The following is a 22,197-nucleotide window of genomic DNA, read 5'->3' as shown; positions in this document are numbered from 1 at the left end:
GTCTGCCACACTAAGAGTGATGGACCATACAGTATATATACTGCACCAGCCCCGGTGACCACCTGAGCAGCCGACGGTGCAGCTGGCCCCGGGGCCACTCTAGCAGCAACGGTGTGGCTGGCTGCAGAGTCACTCCAGCGGTGGCCGGTGTGGCTGTCCCCAGAGCTGCCTGAGCAGCTACCTTCTTCTTTCTATCCATTTCCAATTTGTTCCCTCCAGCTCTATCTTATGTCTCTTGGATCTGATACTAATATTAATGAACATGGTAAAATGGGAGGCTGATTGCCCTTTGACAGAGTCACAGAGCTAACTGCACCTCTCTCTCTTTTGTGATCTCTCTGGATATGTCTATACTACAATTAAAAACCAACAGCTAGCCTGTGCCAGCTGACTTTGGCTCGTGGGGCTTGGGCAGCAGGACCGTTTCACTGCAGTGTAGACTTCTGGTCTCGGGCTGCACCCTGAGCGCTGTGACCCTCTCACCACGCAGGGTTCTTGAGCCTGGGCACCAGCCTGAATTCGGAAGTTTACTCTGCAATGAAACAACGCCACAGCCTGAGCCCCATGAGCCCAAGTCAGATGGCATGGGTCAGCCACAGGTTTTTACTTGCAGTGTAGACATGCCCTCTGAGCACACACTGTCAGGTGTCAGGCCTTGTGCCTTTACATATCCTGGGTGGAATTTTACAATTCTCCTACTTCTAGACTTGGCTACAGTATCTTGTATGTACCATTCTGATCCTGCAGTTCCAACTGAGATCAGGCACCTGAGGTCTTCCCTTCAGGAGTTGGTGACCAGGCAGCCTTCTTAAAATAAAAGTATGATTTTAGCAGTAGGAACAAAGCTTTGAGAGAAAATGCATTTTAAAAACAGTCTACATATATGTCATCTTACCTAAAGCCCTATCATCCTGTGATGGTGATCTAAGCAGGCCTACCTTTTAGAGACAGTCCCAGTTGGTGCTGTATCTCAGGCTGGTTCCCCTGAACTACCACCACACCTCTTTTGAGAGAGGGTGCCTTTCAAACCCTGCTATAGTTCTTTGGTTCTTCTGTGTTCTCAGGCTTTGACCCTTGTTGTCAAAAGCAGTCCACCTAGGCTCCCTAGGAAATCAAGCCAGAGTTCTCAGAGCCAACAGTTCCTGTTTTGTCCTTTAGCAACTCTAAAGTGTTTGTTGTGGGGTAGCTTCTTGAGACACTTTTTCCATCCTCCTCATTTTTCAAGATTCATTCCTGTTCATTCCCAATACAGTCACCTAGCAAACACCCCTAACAAGCCCACCATAATATTCATAAATTATTACAGACTGACTCAAAATCCATCAGACACACCATTCATTATTATATACTTATATCTCCTCTTAATCTCAATTTAAATGAAGTAATCCTGATTCTTTAAATCTCTCCTTGCATGGAAGCTCTCCAGAACAAGTATTTTTTGTCACCCTTCTCTGGTTCTTTTCCATTTCTGCTGTGCCTTTTCTGAGAGGAAACAATCAAAACTGAACACAGCATTCAAGGTGAAAGCATATAATTGATTCATATAACACAATTATAATATATGCTGTATTATTCTTGATAACCTCCTTAATAGAGCCTAACTTGCTTCTTTCATCCATCAGTGAACAGATATTCTCACTGAGTCGCTCAGCATGACTGTTTTTTTCCCCTCTTAAGAGTTACAACTTATCAGTATGCTTGAATAATATCATTTTCTCTTCCAAAGTGCACTGAGTTGCATTTGTCTGCTTTGAATTTTATCTGCTATTATATTTTCCAATTACCTACTGTAGTTCCATTAGTTTCTGGTGGAGTTCCTCACAATCTAGTCTTGTCATACTTACTTAATGTTAATAAATAGCAACTTTGGGCACCATATTAGGCACCCTTGTCTTCCATATAATTGACGACCATAAAACCTACAATAGACACCGGGATTTTCCAGTATTAACCTCTTTGCATGCTGACAAATAGGCCACATTTTACTACTTAGTTTCCTATATCTTGATTTTATGTTCCACCTTACACTTTACTTTTTTCTTCACAGCCTCCTACTTTGCCTAAGCTACTATTCTAAAACCATTTTCAGTGGATCCAAGGTTAGCAAGACCTATTCTACCCTTACAGATATTTTGATGGAACAAAAGTCAGGAATTCTAAGATATAGTAACTGCATTTCAGACACCTTGCTGAAACCGTCACACATTATTCACATGAATGTGAGCAAGTGTTAGCAGGATCAGGGCCTTAAATTAATAAGGGGGAAAATATCTGCTACATATACACAATATAATATTTTCAAATGATTCTTAGTGTTCTTAATTGCCAATAAAATTTCACATAAATTGTCTGACATTAATTCAGCTTTCAGGTTCCCTTTTTTCCACCCCTAAAGAAACAATCTCAGTCATCCAAATGTAAAATAGCACCTGAAACAACTTCTGACTAGTAACCACCACATTTTCACTTTTGCATATCTCCAAAATGGAAAAACAAAATTTTATCAAAACTTTCCAAAACAAGACATTTATTTCTATACTCAGACTAAACAATGCAATAGGTCAGCCTGATACAGTAATTTTTACAGAAAGCTAACAAACACCTAAAAATTCAGGCTCATAATGGAAATACTTTCTTAATCATAATTAAAATAAATCTGATTTGTAATCTGTAGAAAAACTGGTAGCCGCCCAACACAAAACTCTGCCGAGATTTAATAGCAAGGTATTAATAAGATTTCCATTACTTTTACAGAGTGAACTTTAAGACACTTGAGTAGATCATGAAATATCACATTAAAATTGAATTATCAAAACAAATGAACAGTAAACGTTCTGATACATTACTCTGATTGCTTTTTAAATTATCTGTTTACTTGCTAATTTGCCACATTGAGTAATTCACAATATGTCTTCCAGCCATGGTAATTAGCAAGGTTCTACTGTAACAGACTTAGTGCTACATTATCAACTAAGGGGAAATGGAATTATTGTTTTGCACTACACAGTTTATGGAAGAAATTTTAATCTTATAAATACATTTTTTTACACAATGTAGGGACTATCCAGTGTACTGAATTTAATTTTCTATTCTGTAAGTTAGGGATAAATATATAAATGTATGATTGGGAAAAAAATAATCACAATTTAGTTAACAAGGTTATCTGACGTGAAACCAAAGACATATTCCACTCTGTACTTCGCCATCAACAAAATAATGTACTCCAACTACAAACTATTCTACATTGCTAAGTATTTTAAGCTTTCATTTTACTAACAACAAGTTGCAGGAGTAGGACAGCCTGATAGATAGTTACTGTCAAAAAGGTAATTCAGTGGGTAACTATTAGGAATGTTGTTGACAGGCTGCCAAGCAGAATTATGTCAGTTTGCATTTGGTGCAGGTGTGAAGTGATATCCACTATGGAAACACTGTATGGTAGGTAACCTATTTTATAAGAAGAGGACAGAACATTAATACAGCATCAAAAGAGATACTCATACCCTAACTAGGAGAGATGTAAATTCACTATGTTAAGGAAAATGGTTTTTTGTTTTTTGTTTTTTTAATTTCAGACATTTATCACCTATACTCGTAACATTTATTGAGCACTTGAAACATTTAAAGTAAGATACCACAAACCACATTAAAGGTAAATAACATGGTACAGTAATCATCGTTCGTTTGGGTGGTTTTTTTTGTTTATTTGTTTTGTTTTTAACAGCACTGACTGTAGCTAGACTCACATCAAAATTACAGAAGTAATCATTTTAAATACACATGCATACATTCTTCAACGTAAAATCCAGAGAAGCTTCCACTTTCCTGCTTGTAGGCCAGAAGAAAGAAATCAAGTCAGGAAAAATTTAATTCTGCTTAAAAACCATTATGACAAGCACTGGAAATGTTTCACATTTTTAGCTAAGTTTCTATAAATTTTTACAAATTATTTCCTTGTAAATGTGTTGGAACTTTTTTTTAAATTTTATTGTTACTTAGTCTCCACCAGTTTCAGATAAAACTAGATAGCTCCCACAGCCCAGTGAGAAATGACGCACCTTTGATTTCTACTCCCCTTCTTTGCTTGTTATAAGGATAGATCATTCCTTCAACGGTCATTCTTCCCACCCTATGGCCTGACATCAGCTTTCCCCCTCATATAGGCTTCCCATCCAAAGCCTATTTAAGTCAATTATTTCAAAGGGCAGGTGGTGTAGGTTACTTAAAACAGAGAGCGTGGCACACACAAGCATACAAAGCCAAAATACAGAAAATACTAATTGAATATTAAATATCACTGCAGTTTACAGGTTGTTCCCATTCACTTGGGATTCATTCTTCTCCCCTACACCTAAGGAACATTACAGGTTAGCAGGCAAACAATGTTTTATGAGCAACTGGTCTGCTTTCAAATTTATCTGTATCCAGAAAACCTAAATCAGAGACTGATCAATACGCCCTGCTAAACTTTTTATACACAAAACAACTCATCTGCCTGTAAAAGGCTTCTGAACAAAGTACCATGACTGAAGGATTAACATGATGCTTTCATCTGACTGCAAACTGCTGTTAAACACAGAGGCTGAATTTCAGAAAGGAAAAAGGAAACAAATAAAAAGTTACATTCTAGCAGTTAAGACCGTGTGCACAGCAGTGCTTTGCCAACACAGCTGGGTTGTTCTCAAGCTTAGTTTAATTTAGAAAGTCAAATCATGATCATTTTAACAGCTTCTAATTTCTCTTTGCTAAGTAAAATAAAAGTAAAAAAGGCCTAGATTCTTTGAAACACAGGTGAGTTTTGAAGAAAAGAAATGGGCAGGAGTAGAGACATTTTAAAGAGCTTTAGGCCTATAGCTGCTAATTTCTGTAGTGTATTTTTTTTTAATTGGTCAGCAAGAGGCAGGATTTAAAAGAGTTATCAGCTTCCCCTCCCTCTTATTTACATATAGGGCACATATATGTAAATTAGATACAGATTGAGGATGGAATACACAAACAACGAGGAAGCACTCCATGCATCTGAAGAAGTGGGTTTTTTTACCAAAGAAAGCTTATGCCCAAATAAAGCTGTTACTCTTTAAGGTGCCACAGGACTCCTCGTTGTTTTTGTGGATACAGACTAACACGGCTACCCGTCTGATACACAATAAAGTAACCTACATTATAATGCGAGTTTGAAAATGGCCTAATTTTCAAAAATACACATGTAATTGAGCACATACCTGGTACATGCAAATTGGGAATAAGCTCAAGTAAATGGCAAGGTGTGTTTAGTTAGACATCTATACATTCAGTTACTTGATTTGTGTGAATATCCAGTAATTTAAGTAGCAAATAAGCTATTCAGTAAGGTGCTCCTATTTTATATTATAAACTATACATATAGTTTATTTTTAGTAAAAAGTTGAATAGGTAAACCTAACTCTAACTAAACGGACTGAAATTGTTCATAGTCCTTTCATTATGTTGTTTTAACTGCATTATATAGATTTTTACTCTTAAAAATATAACAGGAAACAAAGTAAAACTATGAGGTCACATTAAAGTATATTTTCAATTCCTGCAGCACACGACAGTCAATTCATGACTCAGGGAAAAGATCATCAGTAGACTTTGACCATAGAAACTGAATGTAATCATAAAGTGCTGTACTATTAATATGTTGTATTTCAAGGTCAAAATTATTATATGTGATGCAGACAATCTTACATTTAGCCCAATCAGTCAATACCTCTCATTTAAATCATGTCTTTTTAAGTATGCACTTCAGAGTCCACAATTATCATAACTGACGTAACTTCTATAATTACCTGCATTTGTGTTTGATCCTTGAAGTAGTACTGTCAAGGTCTCCATAACCAATAAAGCTAGCTGCTTTTGGTCCTCAAAAGAACTGAGGTTTCTTGAATCCCCTAGAAAATAATTTCAAAAGCTCATTGCACTGAAAACAACAAAGCTGACTTTTTTTTTTTTAAAGATTAAAAAATAAAGTTTTGTTCCTTTCATCAATCCCCATTTTTTTTGGCTTCCACACAAAAAACATCCTCTAACAAACTTTTAAATCACATTAAGGGCATTTCCACACAAACACTCAGGAAAGTTGCCACAAATTAACTTAAGGTGTGAAGTTAAAATACATTAAATCCATCTGTAGATGCTCTCATTCAGTAAAATTGCCTTAGTTTGTTTTAGCTTAATCCACACAGGAATTTAATGTGCTTTAATTTCACACCTTTAGTTAAGTCATCTCAATTTTCCTCAGGGCTTCTCTAAACAAATATTTTGTTCGCAGCAAGATGGGGTGTAAATCTACCATGCACTAGTGTGTCGCGCACTAACTGTCTGCATGGACCCGGCTGATGCCCACTAACAGTTCGTTAATGTGCTATGATCTACCCTACTTTGAAACGGGAGTAGATTAAAGTGCACTCTAATGAACTGTTAGTGGGCATCAGCAGAGTCCACCCAGACAGTGAGCATTAGGCTAGTGCACAATAGATTCACATCCAAGCTTGCCGCAAACTAAAACGTTTGTGTAGATAAGCCCTAACAATTAAAACCTGCAATAGGTGACACAAACCATTAACCATTTCCAAAACAAAAACAACTTTTATCACCACGTTAAAGACTCATGCTCTCATTCTACTGAAAGAAAACATTTCACTCTCCACCCAAGCATGAAAATACAGCTCTTTTTGGAAAGTTAACTTAAAAAAAAAAATCTATTAAAACAGAAGAGAAGCAGGAGTTTGCAATAACCAAATAAAAGAATCCTCTCATTCTTTATATTTAAAATAAGACAGTTACCAAAGTGGTCTGAAGCGCGCACACACAAAAATTAGCATCTCTCTTTTGTTCTCGGACTTACAAGCAGCACAACTAATCATTTCTTACAAAATGGTATGCAAAGTTTAAGTCAGAAATTTGTTTTAAAAGTGAATTATCACAACACATGAAAACAGGTTGACAACTGTGTAGTAGACATTGCACCTGTATCTCTTATTTCAGTGTTTATAATTCTACTTCCTGATGCTGTAATACCATATATTTTTAAGTGTGCAGGGTTTGTCCTATTCAATTCTTAGATAGAGAAAGCTTCCAAGAACAATCCCAGTGCACTGCATTAAGTGGTGCTGGTGATTCATCAAGCGTGTGAGCTGAACCAATGCCAAGCACAGTATTTTAGGTGTGTTGTGCTGCTTGATCGAAGAGACATCTTAACTGCTTTGGTGGTTATTAAAGATCCCATAGCACTTTCACAAGAGTAAGTGTACTGCTCCTAGTGACCTATCCAAATGTCAATTTGATCCTTTTGTTGACAGACTCTAGATAGGCACTCTTAAGAACGGAAGTGTTTTTCAGTGGGAGCTGCAGGCTTAGGACTTCATCTAGTAGGCCACCCCCACTCAGATTAACAAATCTCTAGGACATGGTGCAGGGTAGATTTTTTATCAAGTATTTGATTATGAACTATTGCTGGTTACTTATTATGGTCTGAGCAGTTTAAAATGGTTTATCTAGATATCACATGCTGAGATGCCACAGGTAACAGATGCATAAAATTCATTAGACATGTTATAGGCTGAATGGAGACAAGTAAAATATAGTTTCAGCCAGAAAACAATCAAGTTACCCCAATCTGTTACATGGCATAAGTGAGAAGTGTTCAACACCTGAGATGGATGAAGAACTTTGTTTGTGTGTTTATAGCAATACAGCCCACAAAGCTTGAAAGGGCTCTGCAAACATGGACCCTTACTCTCACATGGAGAAAAAGTGACTCATTGGGACTTCATGCAAGAATAAAGGTCTGTGCTTCAAAAGTACTTTACTATGTTAGGGCCACATTGTAAACTACTGTGATAACTGGGATGAAAGACAGAGGACATTCCCCACTTATTAATTTTTGCCCTGTACTAGAATAACCTAAATATAATGTTACATTAAGTATTTTTTTTTTAACGTGGAAAACTCCAGCTACTATATATTTTTAATAAATATTTTGCACTTATATAGTACCTTTCATTAGAGGACCTCGAAGCACTTTCTAAAGCTTGATAAACATTATCATAATTTTACATAAGAAAACAAGCACAGAGAGTTTAAGTGAGCTTCACAACATCACATAGTAATTCATTGGCAGTGCTGAGAACAGAACCCAGGTGGCCCAACTAACCAGAACTAGCCCTGCTAACCAACACTAGTCTCTTTTAGCATCCAAAAACATGTACATAAATAAAAGCAAAGAAAACACTCTACCTTGATCATTCAGAGCCTGAGTGGGATCTTTCAAAAGGGCTGCATATTTGTGCAAAAGGTTTACCATCACCTCCAGAAGCCCCACCTCCCTGAAGACATCCTTAAAGATGTAGTCATGACGGGTGAACTTAAGAAGTGTTTTCATTGCAATGATGCTACACTGGTAAGACGTGCTGGACTTTAAGAGGATGCTGACACTAATCAGTTCTTTACAAGGAATATAATTCAAGCTAAAGACAACAAACTCCAGCATCTCAAAGTATTTGGTCTGCACTTCTGGAAGCTTGGAAATTTTCTCTGCAAACTGGGACAAGGTGTGCTGTGATTCCAAGATGAAGTAGTTGGCATTGTCCGCTATGTAAATATTTGTAATGGCATCCAGAATAATTTGTGCAAGATAGTTAGTTTTTGCTTTCAAAAATGCATTTTGAAGGACGGAGAAAGCTTGTATATTCCTCACACTATGACCTACAATAGGAAACAAGGGGAAAAAAACAAAATTCTTTATACCCATTTGCTTGACCATATTAAGGAAGAAGTATGAATTAAACAAACAAACAATTTGTTCTCTGTAGCCCAACAAGCAGAAACAAATTCTACTAAAATGGATTTTTCAGAGCAAGAACACACTAAGACATCCTTTAAACGAACTCCTCCCACTTATTTCACAATTCTGAATTGAAAGTTCTATTATTTATTGTTGCTTAAGATGGCATTTCTCTTTGAAAATAAACTTTGGTATGTGTACCAACTGAAAGATATAGTATTTTAAATGATCAAAGGGTAAATGAACATGAAAAAATCTGAATGCAATTTAACTGATTAAAAATCTGAATAGGTCATAGTTGAGATAGGAAATTTACTTCTTTGAAAAGCACTATGTTTGATCCATAATGGAAAACTTTGCACCAACTGTAACATGTTCTGTGTGCCAATCAGTCACCTATAGTAATGCAAGCAGACTGAGTTTGGAACGATATGCGGCAGCAACTCTCTCACAACAACCTCTCAATAATATCACAAGTAGTAATGCCAGTCATAACAAAAAAGTGTTGATCAAATTAAAGCTCAGTAACATGCACATTCTTTTAACTTCCCCCACCTCTGAACAGTTTGGAAGTCACTTGTGGAACAAAGAGAGTTAGACCAGATTGCAGGACCAAGGGGTTTGGCATTACATCCCTGAGTTGGCTACAGATGCTGCCAGCCAGTGGTGGCCCTCCTTTAGGAAGGCTATTCTTACCCAATTCCCAGGGATTCTTTCAAGAGCTGGGATTGGCTGGCCAACAAAATGCCCTCCTTTAAAGTAAGAGCAACAGGCAGAGAGTGTCCTCTTTTAATCTACTCTTTCCTGCTGCAAAAATCTATTTCCCTCTACCCTTTTTTCCTTTGTGGTTATTGTCGCAGAGGGCCATAAGTTGGCATGGAGTTATTTGTTGTATGGCTGGTTAAGAGGGGATGTGGAGTTAATAGTCATAAGCAGATCACAGGCACTTTTGGCCTTTGACGCAATTGTGCTGTTCACTTTGTGCAGACACATTGAGCTTTGAACTGATGGTACAGGCACGTGGTACAATTAACTTGTCTTCGATTCATATTACCTCAATGTTGGGAGGCTGGTCCTGGAAACATGGGTTAGACTTCCCTCAGTGGTGATAGAATTAGTGTTTGGTAAGACCAACCACAAACAAGCTAAGGTTTTGTCTACATGGGGAAATTCTGTGGCACAATTATACGTCTGGAGTTTAATGGATCCTTGGGCGTATGCACATATGCAGATTGTGTATATGGACAATCACTTGCAGAAGAACAGGATAGTTTCTCTGTCTTATATCTGGGTACAGAAGGATGAGGAAAAGAGGAGAAAACCCTCAACCTCCATATCCAAATGGCTATAGATATTGGAAGTACACCCTCATTCATGAGTGAGTTTTCTGATATAGTCAAGATTAATAAATGCAAAATGTGAGCCAACATCTGCAATATTTGAAAAGATTTTTCTTGCCGTTAATAGTTTTGCACTGGACGGATACCTCTCTAATGTTGTAATACTCTCATTACTCCAAACATCAGAGTACACTGGGATCAGAGAATATAATTGCTGCAAACACTTTCATGAGCTGTGTTAAATTTGTGTAATACAATACTTGTCATGTAGTCTAACCTATCATACACAGAATTATACTGTCTGCACTAAAAACCTACATACTACTATTGGCCTTCTAACAGGTTTTCTTGGGCAGGATGGGGATGTTTGAGAGGAGTGGATGAGAAAAGATTAAAAGGAATTACATAGTAGTAAATTAACGGTAAAAATTTGAGAAAGCCAGTTAACTTCTTTAGTAACCTCTTTAGGTAACTTAATTATCTACGTAAAGGCTATAAAATGTACAAAACAACTTTAAAACAATTTAATCACACACTTGCAGCTTTTTGTGAAGAGTTCCATAGTATTAAGTGATCTTTAGTTTGAGAGCTGTGGCTTTGAATCTCAAGTATGAGACTGCAATCCAAAAGTGCGGCATCTATTAAAATTCAGTTCCAAAAGAACTTCATAAAATCTTCTAAAAATAAAAACTGGAACTACTATGTATTATATACATCACTGATCTTCAGATAAAGTTTTATTTTCAAATACTAATTGAAAACATTTGTTTTAATCAACCTGTAATTTGTTTTTAGATTTTTCAAGAGAGACAGAGCACAGATTTATTATGTTTGCACTGAATACTATCTTCATTTGTTATGCTCCTTTAGTCTCTCAAACAAAAGTGACCGTTATTTTAATGCCACATTTCATTCTTTCCTTGAAGACTGAAAACAGAACCTTTTGAAATGTAATATGCAACAACTGTATATACTGTACAAGCATCCAATAAAGATCATTAATACCAATATTGCATTGCAAAGCCACACATTAATTTTTCTCTTCTAAATTACTAGTTTTTCCATGATTGTTTTAAAATGAAAGATGTTGAAAAGTTAATTGAGAGCTCATGAAATGTGCAAGAAAGATGGACAGCTACAGAGCCTAAAAACCGGTACTGTATCCAGGGAATAGGCATAGCACAAGCACCAGAATCAAGACCCTCCTCCATGAGCCTGTAAAGTATTAAACACAGCAGGAACCATTCTGCTGGGCAGAAAGGGACAAGCCACACATGGAATAACTAGCAGATCTACTGCTTGAAGGATCCACAAGCCTAACTCTCACTAACATATGAGGCCTGTCGGGGTCCCAAGTGTTATTAAAACTTACAGATAGTTGAATTGGAGCAGATTAGCTTCTCAGCCACTCCTCACCAAGGTTCTAAGGCCTTGTTTACACAAGAACTTACACCAGTCTAACTAAAGGTGTGTTTTTAAATCAAGCTAGTTAAACTAGTGCAAAACGCATGTGGGCATTCTTAAACCAATTTAAATCTGGTGTGTATCCTTTTAGCTTCATTGAGTAAAAAATCAATTTTAAATTAAACTGACATTAAACAGGCTAAATGAATTTAAGAGTCTCCACATAAAGGTGTTGAACTGATTTAACTAAATCTGTTTATAAAATCAATTGCAAGTAAACGGGTGCAACTTTGTGTGTGTGTGTGTGTGTGTGTGTGTGTGTGTGTGTGTGTGTGTGTGTGTGTGTGTGTGTGTGTGTAAATCTAGGGAAAGAAACAAAGAAAGAAAGAAAAGGGAATATTCCCTTTAAGTTCCTACTACTACTTAAACCTAGTCTCCTCACCCAAACTCATATTGATTTAGTTAAACTGATGCTAACCCCTCTGTGGACAATTCATTTCTGTTTAAGAGAAGATTTCAGTTTAGCATACATTTCTCTAATTGACTTAAGCTAAAACAAAATAAACTTGCTTTAAAATGAAAAAACCCAAACAGTATCCACAAAGCCTTTTGCACCAGTTTAACAAAATCAGATTAAAATCATGCTATAAATTATATGTATCCAAACTCTTAAGATCTGCAGGGAGGATCTATTTAATTTGTACTTTGAAGAGGGGTGATTCAGCATTTGGAGCTAAATGAGGAGAAATTGCCTCCCTTATTTTTATCTGGATACTAGCAATTAAGCAAAATCACCTTTTAAAGTCAATATTTAATTCTGATGTTAGAAGAAACATGAACTGTAAATGGTTTCTGTAGTGTATCAGAAATTTCTCCCCCAATAAGACTTCTGCTCTGTGTGATACAAACAGTAAACTCACCTTTGCCTGCAGGTTGTGGGACTGCAAATCCAGGCAACAGAAAAGGTGCCCCGGTAGTAATACCAGCTGGTTTTAATTCATTGACACCATATGTTGTTAGTGAAGTTATCAGATTAACCAAATCCTTCAAAGCATCCTTGGATTCCGCCTCTTTTGCCTGTTCTAATCTAAAGAACATACAGTACAACAGATCATATTAGCACATATTCACTTTAACATAAACCATTCACTCAAACTCATGTGAGGTTTATTTATTTAGTTAGTTTTGCTTTTTCTTAAATTAAGGAGAGATGTTAATTTTAGAGGCAGATTTAGTGACCGAGAATTCTGAAGCCAAAGGCTAGAGTTCACCACATTTCCATATTTTAAACTCTCTTCTAAGTTTTATAGTATTCAATTGATTAAACATTATTATTTGTATTATGGTAGCATTTGGAAAATCACATTGAGATTGGGGCTTCAATATGCTAAACACATAGTAAAAGGTTATCCCTGACCCAAAAAATACTAACCAGACAAGTCAACAGGGGACATGAAAGGAAAGGAAGTATCATCATTTTACAGATGAGGAAATAAGACACAGAGTAAATACATAAAAGGAGTACTTCAAAGACAGCTGTGCAACATACAAAACTTTATAAGTACACAGCAGAAGAGAATTGCAGAAGTTTTATATGAAACTCTCTGAAATGCAGTTCTTTGTAAAAAAAAATTACTATACCAAGAATATAATAAACGATATCACTACTAACAACATTAGTGTACAAAGGTATTTTGTTATATTCAGTTACTGTAAAAAAAATAAAAAAGGTATTAAAATCTTCACAGAGTGGAAAAGGCTCAGCATAATTAGGGGCCAAAGAACAGGGGACAGCTTTAGGATGAAAACAAAATAATGTATCCTAAAAATAATAAATCACAATATACAGTAGAACCTTAGAATTACACCTCTACCCCGATATAATGCGGGCTGCATACAACACGGTAAAGCTCTGACATGCTGTTCTGAGCAGCGTGTTAAGGGTGCCGGGCCAGTCCAGGGCCGAGGGGTTGGATACGGGGCAGAGGGTCTCGGGGGCGGTCAGGGGCTCCCCCCCAGGGCACTTTTGGGGGCCCCACAGTCCCAGAGTGGCCCATGGGATTAGCAGGGGGTCGGGAGCAGCCCGCTCTGCTTCCCTCACCCCAGCCCCAGCCGTGTCACTCGCGGGAGGAGGTTTGGGGGAAGGGACACCCCCCCCCCAAACTCACCAGCAGCGGCGGAAGCGGAGCAGCCCGGCCCCAGCCCGCTCCACTCCACCAGCTCCCAGCTGCAGCGTTCTGCTTCCTGCCGCAGGTGAGTATGGGGGGCGTCCTTTCCCCAAGCTCCCCGCACTCACCTGCGGCGGGAAGCAGAGCGCCGCGGCTGGGAGATGTCAGAGTGGAGCAGGCTGGGGCCGTGTCGCTCCGCTTCCCGCCGCAGGTGAGTGCAGGGAGGTTGGGGAAAGGACGCCCCCCGTACTCACCTGCGGCAGGAAGCCCCACTTGCCCCCCCACCCCTCTGGGCAGCCCTGATCATAACATCATTAATAAAGATTCATAATAAAAACAGGCAGACAATTCTGGTGTGCCAGCCAGAAAATATCCTACTCTCTTTGTCACAACTGCACTAGGTCTGCAGTGCTAACAAGCAAAAAGCACTTAAAATGTTCTCTGTTTTAATTAAAAAAGAAAGCAGATGTAACAATATACACAAGGAAGAAAGACACATCTATTGACTAAGATGCTGCCATTTTTATGTAATCATTTTCTGATGTAACAATTTTCAGTGAAACTGAACTGCAAAGTGTATTCTAGAAGGAAGCTTTTAATTGCAATGGGCTTTTCTAAGACTCTGTTTATGACAATCTACTGAAAATGATTTATTTTGTGATACTGCTAATGTGGGGGGTTAAAAAGAAAAGATCAGACATTTCAAAAGCAACATTTACGCTAGAACAACAATCATAAGGCATAAAGTTAGCAGCATTGCTGCAGGGTAGACCGCTTTTTGATTCTTTCATTGGGCCTAAACACATGTCACAAACAAGGCTATAACCTCTGCATGATGCCCAAGTTCATGCAGCAGAAATAGCCAATGTAACTGAAAACTTCAGCCAAAACTGTCATTTTGGGTGCCTAAACCTTGAGAACTATATCTCTACACAAGTACCTAAAATAAATGGGCTTGATTTAGGGAGGTGCCAGCACAGAGGTGGGCAAACTATGGCCAGGGGGCCACATCCGGCCCTTCAGACATTTTAATCCAGCCCTCGAGCTCCAGCCGGGGAGCAGGATCGGGGGCTTGCCCCTCTCCACGCATGCCGGGGATCCACGCGGCTCCAGGAAGCAGCGGCGCGTCCCCCCTCTGCCTCCTACAAGTAGGGGCAGCCAGGAGGCTCTGGTTGCCGGCCAATGGGAGCTGCGGGGGCAGTGCGCAGAGCCACCTGGCTGCATCTCTGTATAGGAGCCGGGGGGAGGACATGCCGCTGCTTCCAGGAGCTGCTTGAGGTAAGCACCGCCCGGAGCCTGCACCCATGACCTCCTCCTGCGCTCCAACCCTGATCCCCCTCCTGCCCTCCGAAACCCTCGGTCCCAGCCCGGAGCACCCTCCTGCACTCTCAACCCCTCATCCACAGCCCCACCCCAGAACCCGCACCCCCAGCCGAAGCCCTCGCCCCCCTCCCGCATCCCAACCCCCAATTTCGTGAGCATTCATGACCGGCCATACAATTTCCATACCCAGATGTGGTCCTCGGGCCAAAAAGTTTGCCCACCCCTGTACTAGCATCTACAGCAGGGGTTGGCAACCTTTGGGACGTGCTGGCCGCCACTTCCCGCAGCTCCCATTAGCGGGAAATGGCAAACCGCGATAACTGGGAGCTGCGGGGGGCCATGCCTGCGGACAGTCAACGTAAACAAAATGTCTCGCGACTCGCCAGCGGATTACCCTGATGGGCCACGTGCCGAAGGTTGCCGACCCCAATCTACAGCTTTTACTGAAATCAATTGGAACTTGGCTGTTTAGCACCTTTGAACATCAGGACAGTTATTTAGATTCACAATTATGGATTTTAGTGCCTAACTTCAGGCACCAAGTTTGAAAATTGTAGCCTTCATTTTCAAATAGTTTTGGCTTTTTTATGGCAATACATGCTTCTTACAATCTGAACTTCCATATAGATTGGCAAAATAGGTGGAGCTTGCATTCAAAACAAACAGACATGGTTTGGCAACTGAGGGAGCTATTACTGATTTCTGAATTTTCTGACTGAACATAAGAACACAAAATATATCATGCTTCATAATAAAATTTTGTTCATGTAGACAATTTTAGTTTTATGACAATACTTTCTAATGTACTAGTAAATTTAGAATAGTTTATTTTGTAAAAAAAGTGAAGTTTTAGTAACAAGAGCCTTAACGACAGCACCTTGCTGTTAAAGCTTTCTGTCCTGCAAGGTTCTACTATCATTGTGGATTAACTAGAATGTAACATACAGAAAAGGAAATAGAAAACTATTTTATGTATTATTTGTTCACTCCTATTTATTTGCTTAGCTAATTTGCACAAGCCATAATGTGCATCCCAAAACCTGCTGGCTTGTCCAAACTTCTTAGTAAAGATTTTAACAGATGCCGTAATAACATCATATAATTAAGGGCTTGTCTACATGGGATGTTAGCATGCACCAAGCCACAGTGTGAATCTACAGCACACTAACTTGCTGTGCAGTAACGTCCCATGTGGACACTGTTACAGCACTAAAAGTTCTGTAATGCACTTTGACATACTCCCATTACAGTGTCAGGATCATTATCCCCATTTTGAATAACCTTATCATTTACAATATCCTCACTGCATTTTGTTAGATCCTAAAAATGCATTCAGGTATATTAACATGCTCTCCATCTGTTAGAGAATCTGTTGAGAAAAAAATATTATTTGCATACCTGAGCAAGAGATCACAGAGGAAGTTATATCCTTGCCATATCCTAAAATCATCCAACAGTGTTTGTGATACATCACTGGAATCTTTGAGAAAGCAAGAAAGCCCAGCAAACATCTCAACTATTTCTAGGGGAGAAAGGTCATCAGATTGCTGCATGTTCTGAACACAGGTGGACAAACATTCTTTTTCTGTAAGGACACAATTAAGAAACAGTTTTCCCCCATCATTATACATATTTAAAAACATCATTTCTGATTATTAAAATATACTTAGAAATGAAGTAACAGTTATGTAATAGTTTATTATCACACAATATTTAAAGGGACACTGAGCTTGAAATCTAGCCAGTTTCGGAAGTGGCTTCAGGATACATCTAAACTCTAGTCCTGTTCACTCTCCCCTTTCTCTCTCCCCCATCCTTCCCTTTTGTCTTACAATCACATTTTATTATATTTAAAAAATAGGTAAATATTTTTCTCCCTCCTATTGCTGTATGAAAGACCTAACTGACAGACTCTACAGAGGAAAAAGTGAAATTGACTATACACTACACTGTCCAATGCACAATGTAAACCCATTGAAAATAGAGCAATTTATTTTTTACTTGAATCCCCTTTAGTCATAATAATCTTACGTATTACAACACAGAAGATAATTTCAAAGAGAAGTGTGACTTTTAATGAAGCCCCTTTAAAATGTTTAACAGCTCCATGTGGCATTTATCAAAACTGTCAAACTGTCCAAGGAAGCAGTCCTCTTATCGAGTAAAAGTCTAATAATCAGGAGGTTCAATGCTGAGCATGTTGATAAAAACCATTACACACTTATTCCCAGAAGCTAATTCCAGAAGGGGCCCAGCATACATTTCATTAATTCGCACTTTAAATTTTAATATAATGAAAATAAAACAAAGATTAAATTTACTATTTTGAAGTAAAATGTCAAAGGAAAAAAACCCTGATAAATTACAATAAATCAATTATAAAATATCTTCCTTCCTCTAGGTTGTTAAAAAACACCATGTCTACTATTTTACTGACTCAAGGGAAAACCCTTAGTGTTGTCTCTTGTGATATGCTTGGATACAGTATTCTATGTCTTCTTTCATATTGCTATTCTGGTAGGGAAATAGTGTGGCTGGACCTTCTGCATGGCCAAAGATCCTTGAACACAAACAGGGCAATAAGTCTTATTTCAGCTCCCATCCTGCAGTGACACAGATCTGGGTATTATTAATCCATATTCACTTGCCACATGGACAAAACTCGACCAACAGCTGCCCCATATTTGTGGCTAGATTTATGGGTGCATTCTTTATTTCACGTGCCTTGCATCAGTTAGCCAAGCCTTAGCTCACCATCACCTGGCAGATACAGAATATCTTCCTAGGTGGGTACATCTACACTGCAGCTGGGAGTGAGCCTCCCAACCTGGGCAGACAGACTCACACTAACTGAGCTCAAACTAGCACACTAAAAATAGTGGTGTGAGCATTGTGGCTCTGATGGATACTTGGGCTAGCCATCAGAGCTCAGACCCAAGGAGGCAGGTGGGCTTGAGAGCCCAAGCTGCAACATCCATCTCTCTCTCTCCCAGCTGCAGTATGGATGTTCAAAACAGGCACTCAGAAAGAACATTCCTTAATGTATTATCTTGGATGACATTACACAAAATGCTATACATCAGACACAGACCACAGATCACGTAACTCCCTTCCGAGACACTGTCATCTTTTAATCAGGTTTACTGTCATGAACAGGTTCAGTTCCAAAAAGAGGCAGTAGAGACTTTTGCTTTTTTTAAGCCTGATACATGATTAATTATTTAAATGATAAAGAACACTGCACTATCAATGTGTCTCTTAATAGGCCAACCAGGTTATATCATGCAACATGCTATCAGTAAAACAACAGACACTGGTACAATCACAAACTAGATATCTTCTTTTCCTGCCACATACACCAAAAGATACATTATGGATGTAACTGGGAACGATTGTCCCCGCTTTGAAGTCCTATTTGAAAATGCTTACCACTGTTGCCATTAGGCTCCTTACTTTTTTTTTGGTCTTTGAAAGCAAAATGAGGAACTCATTTGGTTCTGGTTTTTTATTTTCTTTTTAGGCTGAGTTGGGAGTCTTCTGTAATTTGTGAATGGCTAGTGTGAGAAATATTGTAGACCAAACTTCCAGTGGTGTTGCATGAGATATATGGAAGCAGGGTTACATATTTCAAAAGCTGCTACCACAATTTCACAGTCTTAAGAAGATGTTCTCCATGGAGTATTCACAACCAACTTAATGTTACCGATTGCTAAAAGATGCTGTGCCTGCCCTCCCGCCCGTTTAAAAGTTTAATTTATTTTAAAAGATTATATCATTTGAGAGCTACTCCCTGTAATGTAAATGCCGAACACTGGCAGAACCAGTATGTACTTTTATACTACTAACTACAATTTTTTTTCCCTCAAGTATACCAGCTCAATGTTGGGAATACATGTGTCCATCCTTCTACCTAGTTCATCTGCATTCAAAGCTGCTGCCATGCATGTTACTCTATCTACTGGGTGGAGAATCTTTATGGCTTGGTCTGGCAAATTCCATATCTGTTATGTGATGGGCTAATAGCACTTATTCCTGGTCACGAACATTGCCATTTGAAGATCCATTAGGGATAATGTGAAGATCGTGTGCAAACCATGGAAATCACTACTTAGACAATGGAACCATCTGGAGAAGTTATACTTCCATGGGCAACAGAGCTATTATTTGTGCTGCTTATCTCAGACAAGGCCAAAAGAGACATGCAGGAATGACTTTGCCTCATTACCTTGATATATCTGAATACTCTCTCCATATTTGTTTGTTTGTTGGTGAGATTACACTAGTTGTTTTAAATAATGCACTGTTTATTGTTTACAGCAGCAACTTTCATGGATCTCTGAATGTTCAGGCAGAGCCTGCAGAATACAGGGCATTGGTTCCAACTCCTTGTGTCCAGCTGCGTTCACAGATGTCCAGGGACTTTATTTAAAAGTATAGTGCCAGTACACGCTGCTGGAAATGAGAAGTGCCTAGCCTGCCTGCCTCCACAAGGGGCTACTGCTACATCAAAAAGCAGGAGAGAAATAGGAGCCACCCCTCACAAACTGATGCCACCAGCACCAGTTACAATCATCACAAATAGCTTCTTAATATTACTTTTTTAATGTAAGCACCCTCTTCACTAACACGTTCCACATTGTGAAAACATTTGAGAACCTGTGCTCTGCAACATTAAACTGAAGGGGGAGGGGGGACATGGGAAGTTGGTTTATCTACAAGAACCTCTCTAATCTTATTACAGAACAATTCTGATGACATTTTAACCTTAAGTCCACAGATGTATACAAATACTCTTAAATCTTCCTAAGTACATTAGTTTTTGCTATATTATATACAGAAACTACAGGATGAAGGGAGCAATACATAAACTGGAACAAAAGAATAAAAACAATCTCTCTATAAGATACACACCATGAATGTATTTCACTACATTGACACTAAGGCCATGACGCGATATGGTCATTAGTACTTCCCCTGCACTCTTCCTCCAAGGCAGATTATAGGGAGGGCACCATGAGGTTATTGCACTAAATAAAAGCTGGAGATCATCCTTCTGAGCCAGTTCTTCTGCCGGCGACACAAAACTGCACAATTTTACTAGGATCTGAAACAATAAGGGATTCAAATTATTAAAACAGCACAGGGACAGTAAAATATTTAACAGCAGAACTCTACACTGGTAGAGTTCATTGGTACTTTTATACAAACTGATCACAAAAAAAGATCATCCAATTAGAACTGTTATATTCATTAGCAAAGTAATGTGCAGTTCTTTACCTTGCATATTGCTTCCTGAATAGCCCTAATTACCTTCATCCATGTTAAATAAGACTAAGATTAGGTCTTTAAATGTTCATGGTTATTCCACCCCTCAGGCCCATTAAAATGTAATGAATAGGGCTAAACTAGCAGACTACTTTAAGTGTTTTATGCTGCCACGTGGGGCTCAGAGTTCGAGTCCTAAATATGCTCCATTTATGCACTGTCTGCCAGAGACTAGAATTGTTGCCTAGACAGCATGTTCAACTCTTGCAACAGGGATAGAGGCGTTAACAAGCTAACGACTCTAATGCTTTCTAATGCATGAAGAGCACTGATTGGCTGGGAAGGGAGGAGCAGCATCCATGCCTCCTTGGACAAATGAAGAGCAGGCAAATAATTGGGGCGGGTAAGGTTACTTTTTCTGGGTATGTCTTCAGTGCAGAATTAACTTGGATAATCAGCACCCGGGTCTGAGCATTTGAGTTAGCCTTGGCCAGAAGTGAGCAGCCACACTGCAAAGCCCTACCCGAGTTGCTGTGCTGCCTTGTATGTGTTACTAGGACTTCTGGGGCCATATCCCATGGTTCTTTAGTGCTACAGTAAGTGAGCTGCTCTACAATTCTTTCACAATGAACTGTGGGAGAACTTGTTCTGTTCTTCTGGGCACATGGGATGAATTATGGGAAGGCATCGGAGGACTATCAGCATTTGAGTATGTAAGCCTGTGTCCTCACTGTAAAGTGGGTAGATTACCAGCCCAAGTGAAAGCAGAACCCAGGCTCTAACTCAGACCCCAGTCATGCCAGCTAGTCTGGATAGAAAATACTCCTTTAATTCAGGAAAGAGGTTTTCAAGAATGGATAGGAGGGGGGTTGGGCAGCACACAAATAAGAGCCCATGAGACACTGTCTAACACCGCAATGGCTTACTGTATCTCAAATATATTTATGTATGGCCAAACTGATAAAGGCTAAGATTTGAAAAGATCACTAGGAAGATGAAGCCTCATCAAAAAAAACCTTTTACAAGACAAACAGCCAAAGGTGTATTCATGATATTTCAACTCTTTCAAATGGGAAGTTAGCTTTCCCTTTACAAACTGAGACAACCAAGTGACTCAGTCAGTTTTATCTTCCATAAACAAGGTACAGAACCCCTGCTTCTTCCTTTTATTCAAAGTGTCATTTATAAAGAACAGCACACCAAAAAGTTGATATTCCAGGAACATTTGTTCATTAAGTGCAACATCTCAACATTTTTAATTACTCAAAATTTATTACCAATAAAAATGTACTGTGTTTAATGTATCGAGTCAGATATTTAAACCCATAACGCCAATCCTGAATGGTACTGTGTGCCAAAAGGAGTTGAGGGAGCACAGCACCTTGCACAAAAGAACACCGGAGCTAGCATGAATAGATATATCCACTGACATATAAACAGTTTATAATCAGATGCTGATAGACAAACATAATACAACCTTTTCTAAGGTAAAAAAATATGCTGTCTACCCTCTTCCTTCCATTGACAAACAGAGTAAAGATAATTGTATAAGCTATATAAAATGCAGCTGTAACATCCATCTTTATTTATTTAACTGAAAAAAAATAAGAATAAAGTGGTGAAGTTAAATTCCAAGCCAAGTACACAGACTAAACTGCAATAAGTTAACCGATTCATTCTGTTCTGCTGAAAAGGTCTTAAATTAACTCATTCAGGAAAGCCACAACAGTGACTTCCCTTTTCTGCCACACGAAGGTGATTTATTTCCCTATTAGAAATAAAGGTGGCATGTTTTTAAATAGTCCACTTATTAATATCAGTGCTGCTTATTTTTACTGTACTTACTCAAATAACTGTCATGGCTAAAGACATAAAAGACAATGGGGGGGAG

General features: G+C 38.8%; 1 protein-coding gene across 1 annotated transcript in view; it reads right to left on the bottom strand.

The window, feature by feature from the left end:
* The window catches only part of WDFY3 (WD repeat and FYVE domain containing 3), a 241,607-nt gene that overhangs the window by 147,898 nt on the left and 71,512 nt on the right, over positions 1 to 22,197 (bottom strand). The window contains exons 6-10 of the mRNA XM_065404726.1: positions 19,953 to 20,145; positions 16,440 to 16,626; positions 12,471 to 12,637; positions 8,260 to 8,727; positions 5,811 to 5,912 (exon numbers count right to left, since the gene is read on the bottom strand). Of these exons, the coding sequence (XP_065260798.1) occupies positions 5,811 to 5,912; positions 8,260 to 8,727; positions 12,471 to 12,637; positions 16,440 to 16,626; positions 19,953 to 20,145 (1,117 nt within the window). The remainder of the gene's footprint in view (positions 1 to 5,810; positions 5,913 to 8,259; positions 8,728 to 12,470; positions 12,638 to 16,439; positions 16,627 to 19,952; positions 20,146 to 22,197) is intronic.

This window comes from Emys orbicularis, chromosome 5, assembly GCF_028017835.1.
Source record: "Emys orbicularis isolate rEmyOrb1 chromosome 5, rEmyOrb1.hap1, whole genome shotgun sequence".
Lineage (NCBI taxonomy): Eukaryota > Metazoa > Chordata > Testudines > Emydidae > Emys > Emys orbicularis.
This window is presented reverse-complemented; position numbering and strand designations above follow the sequence as displayed.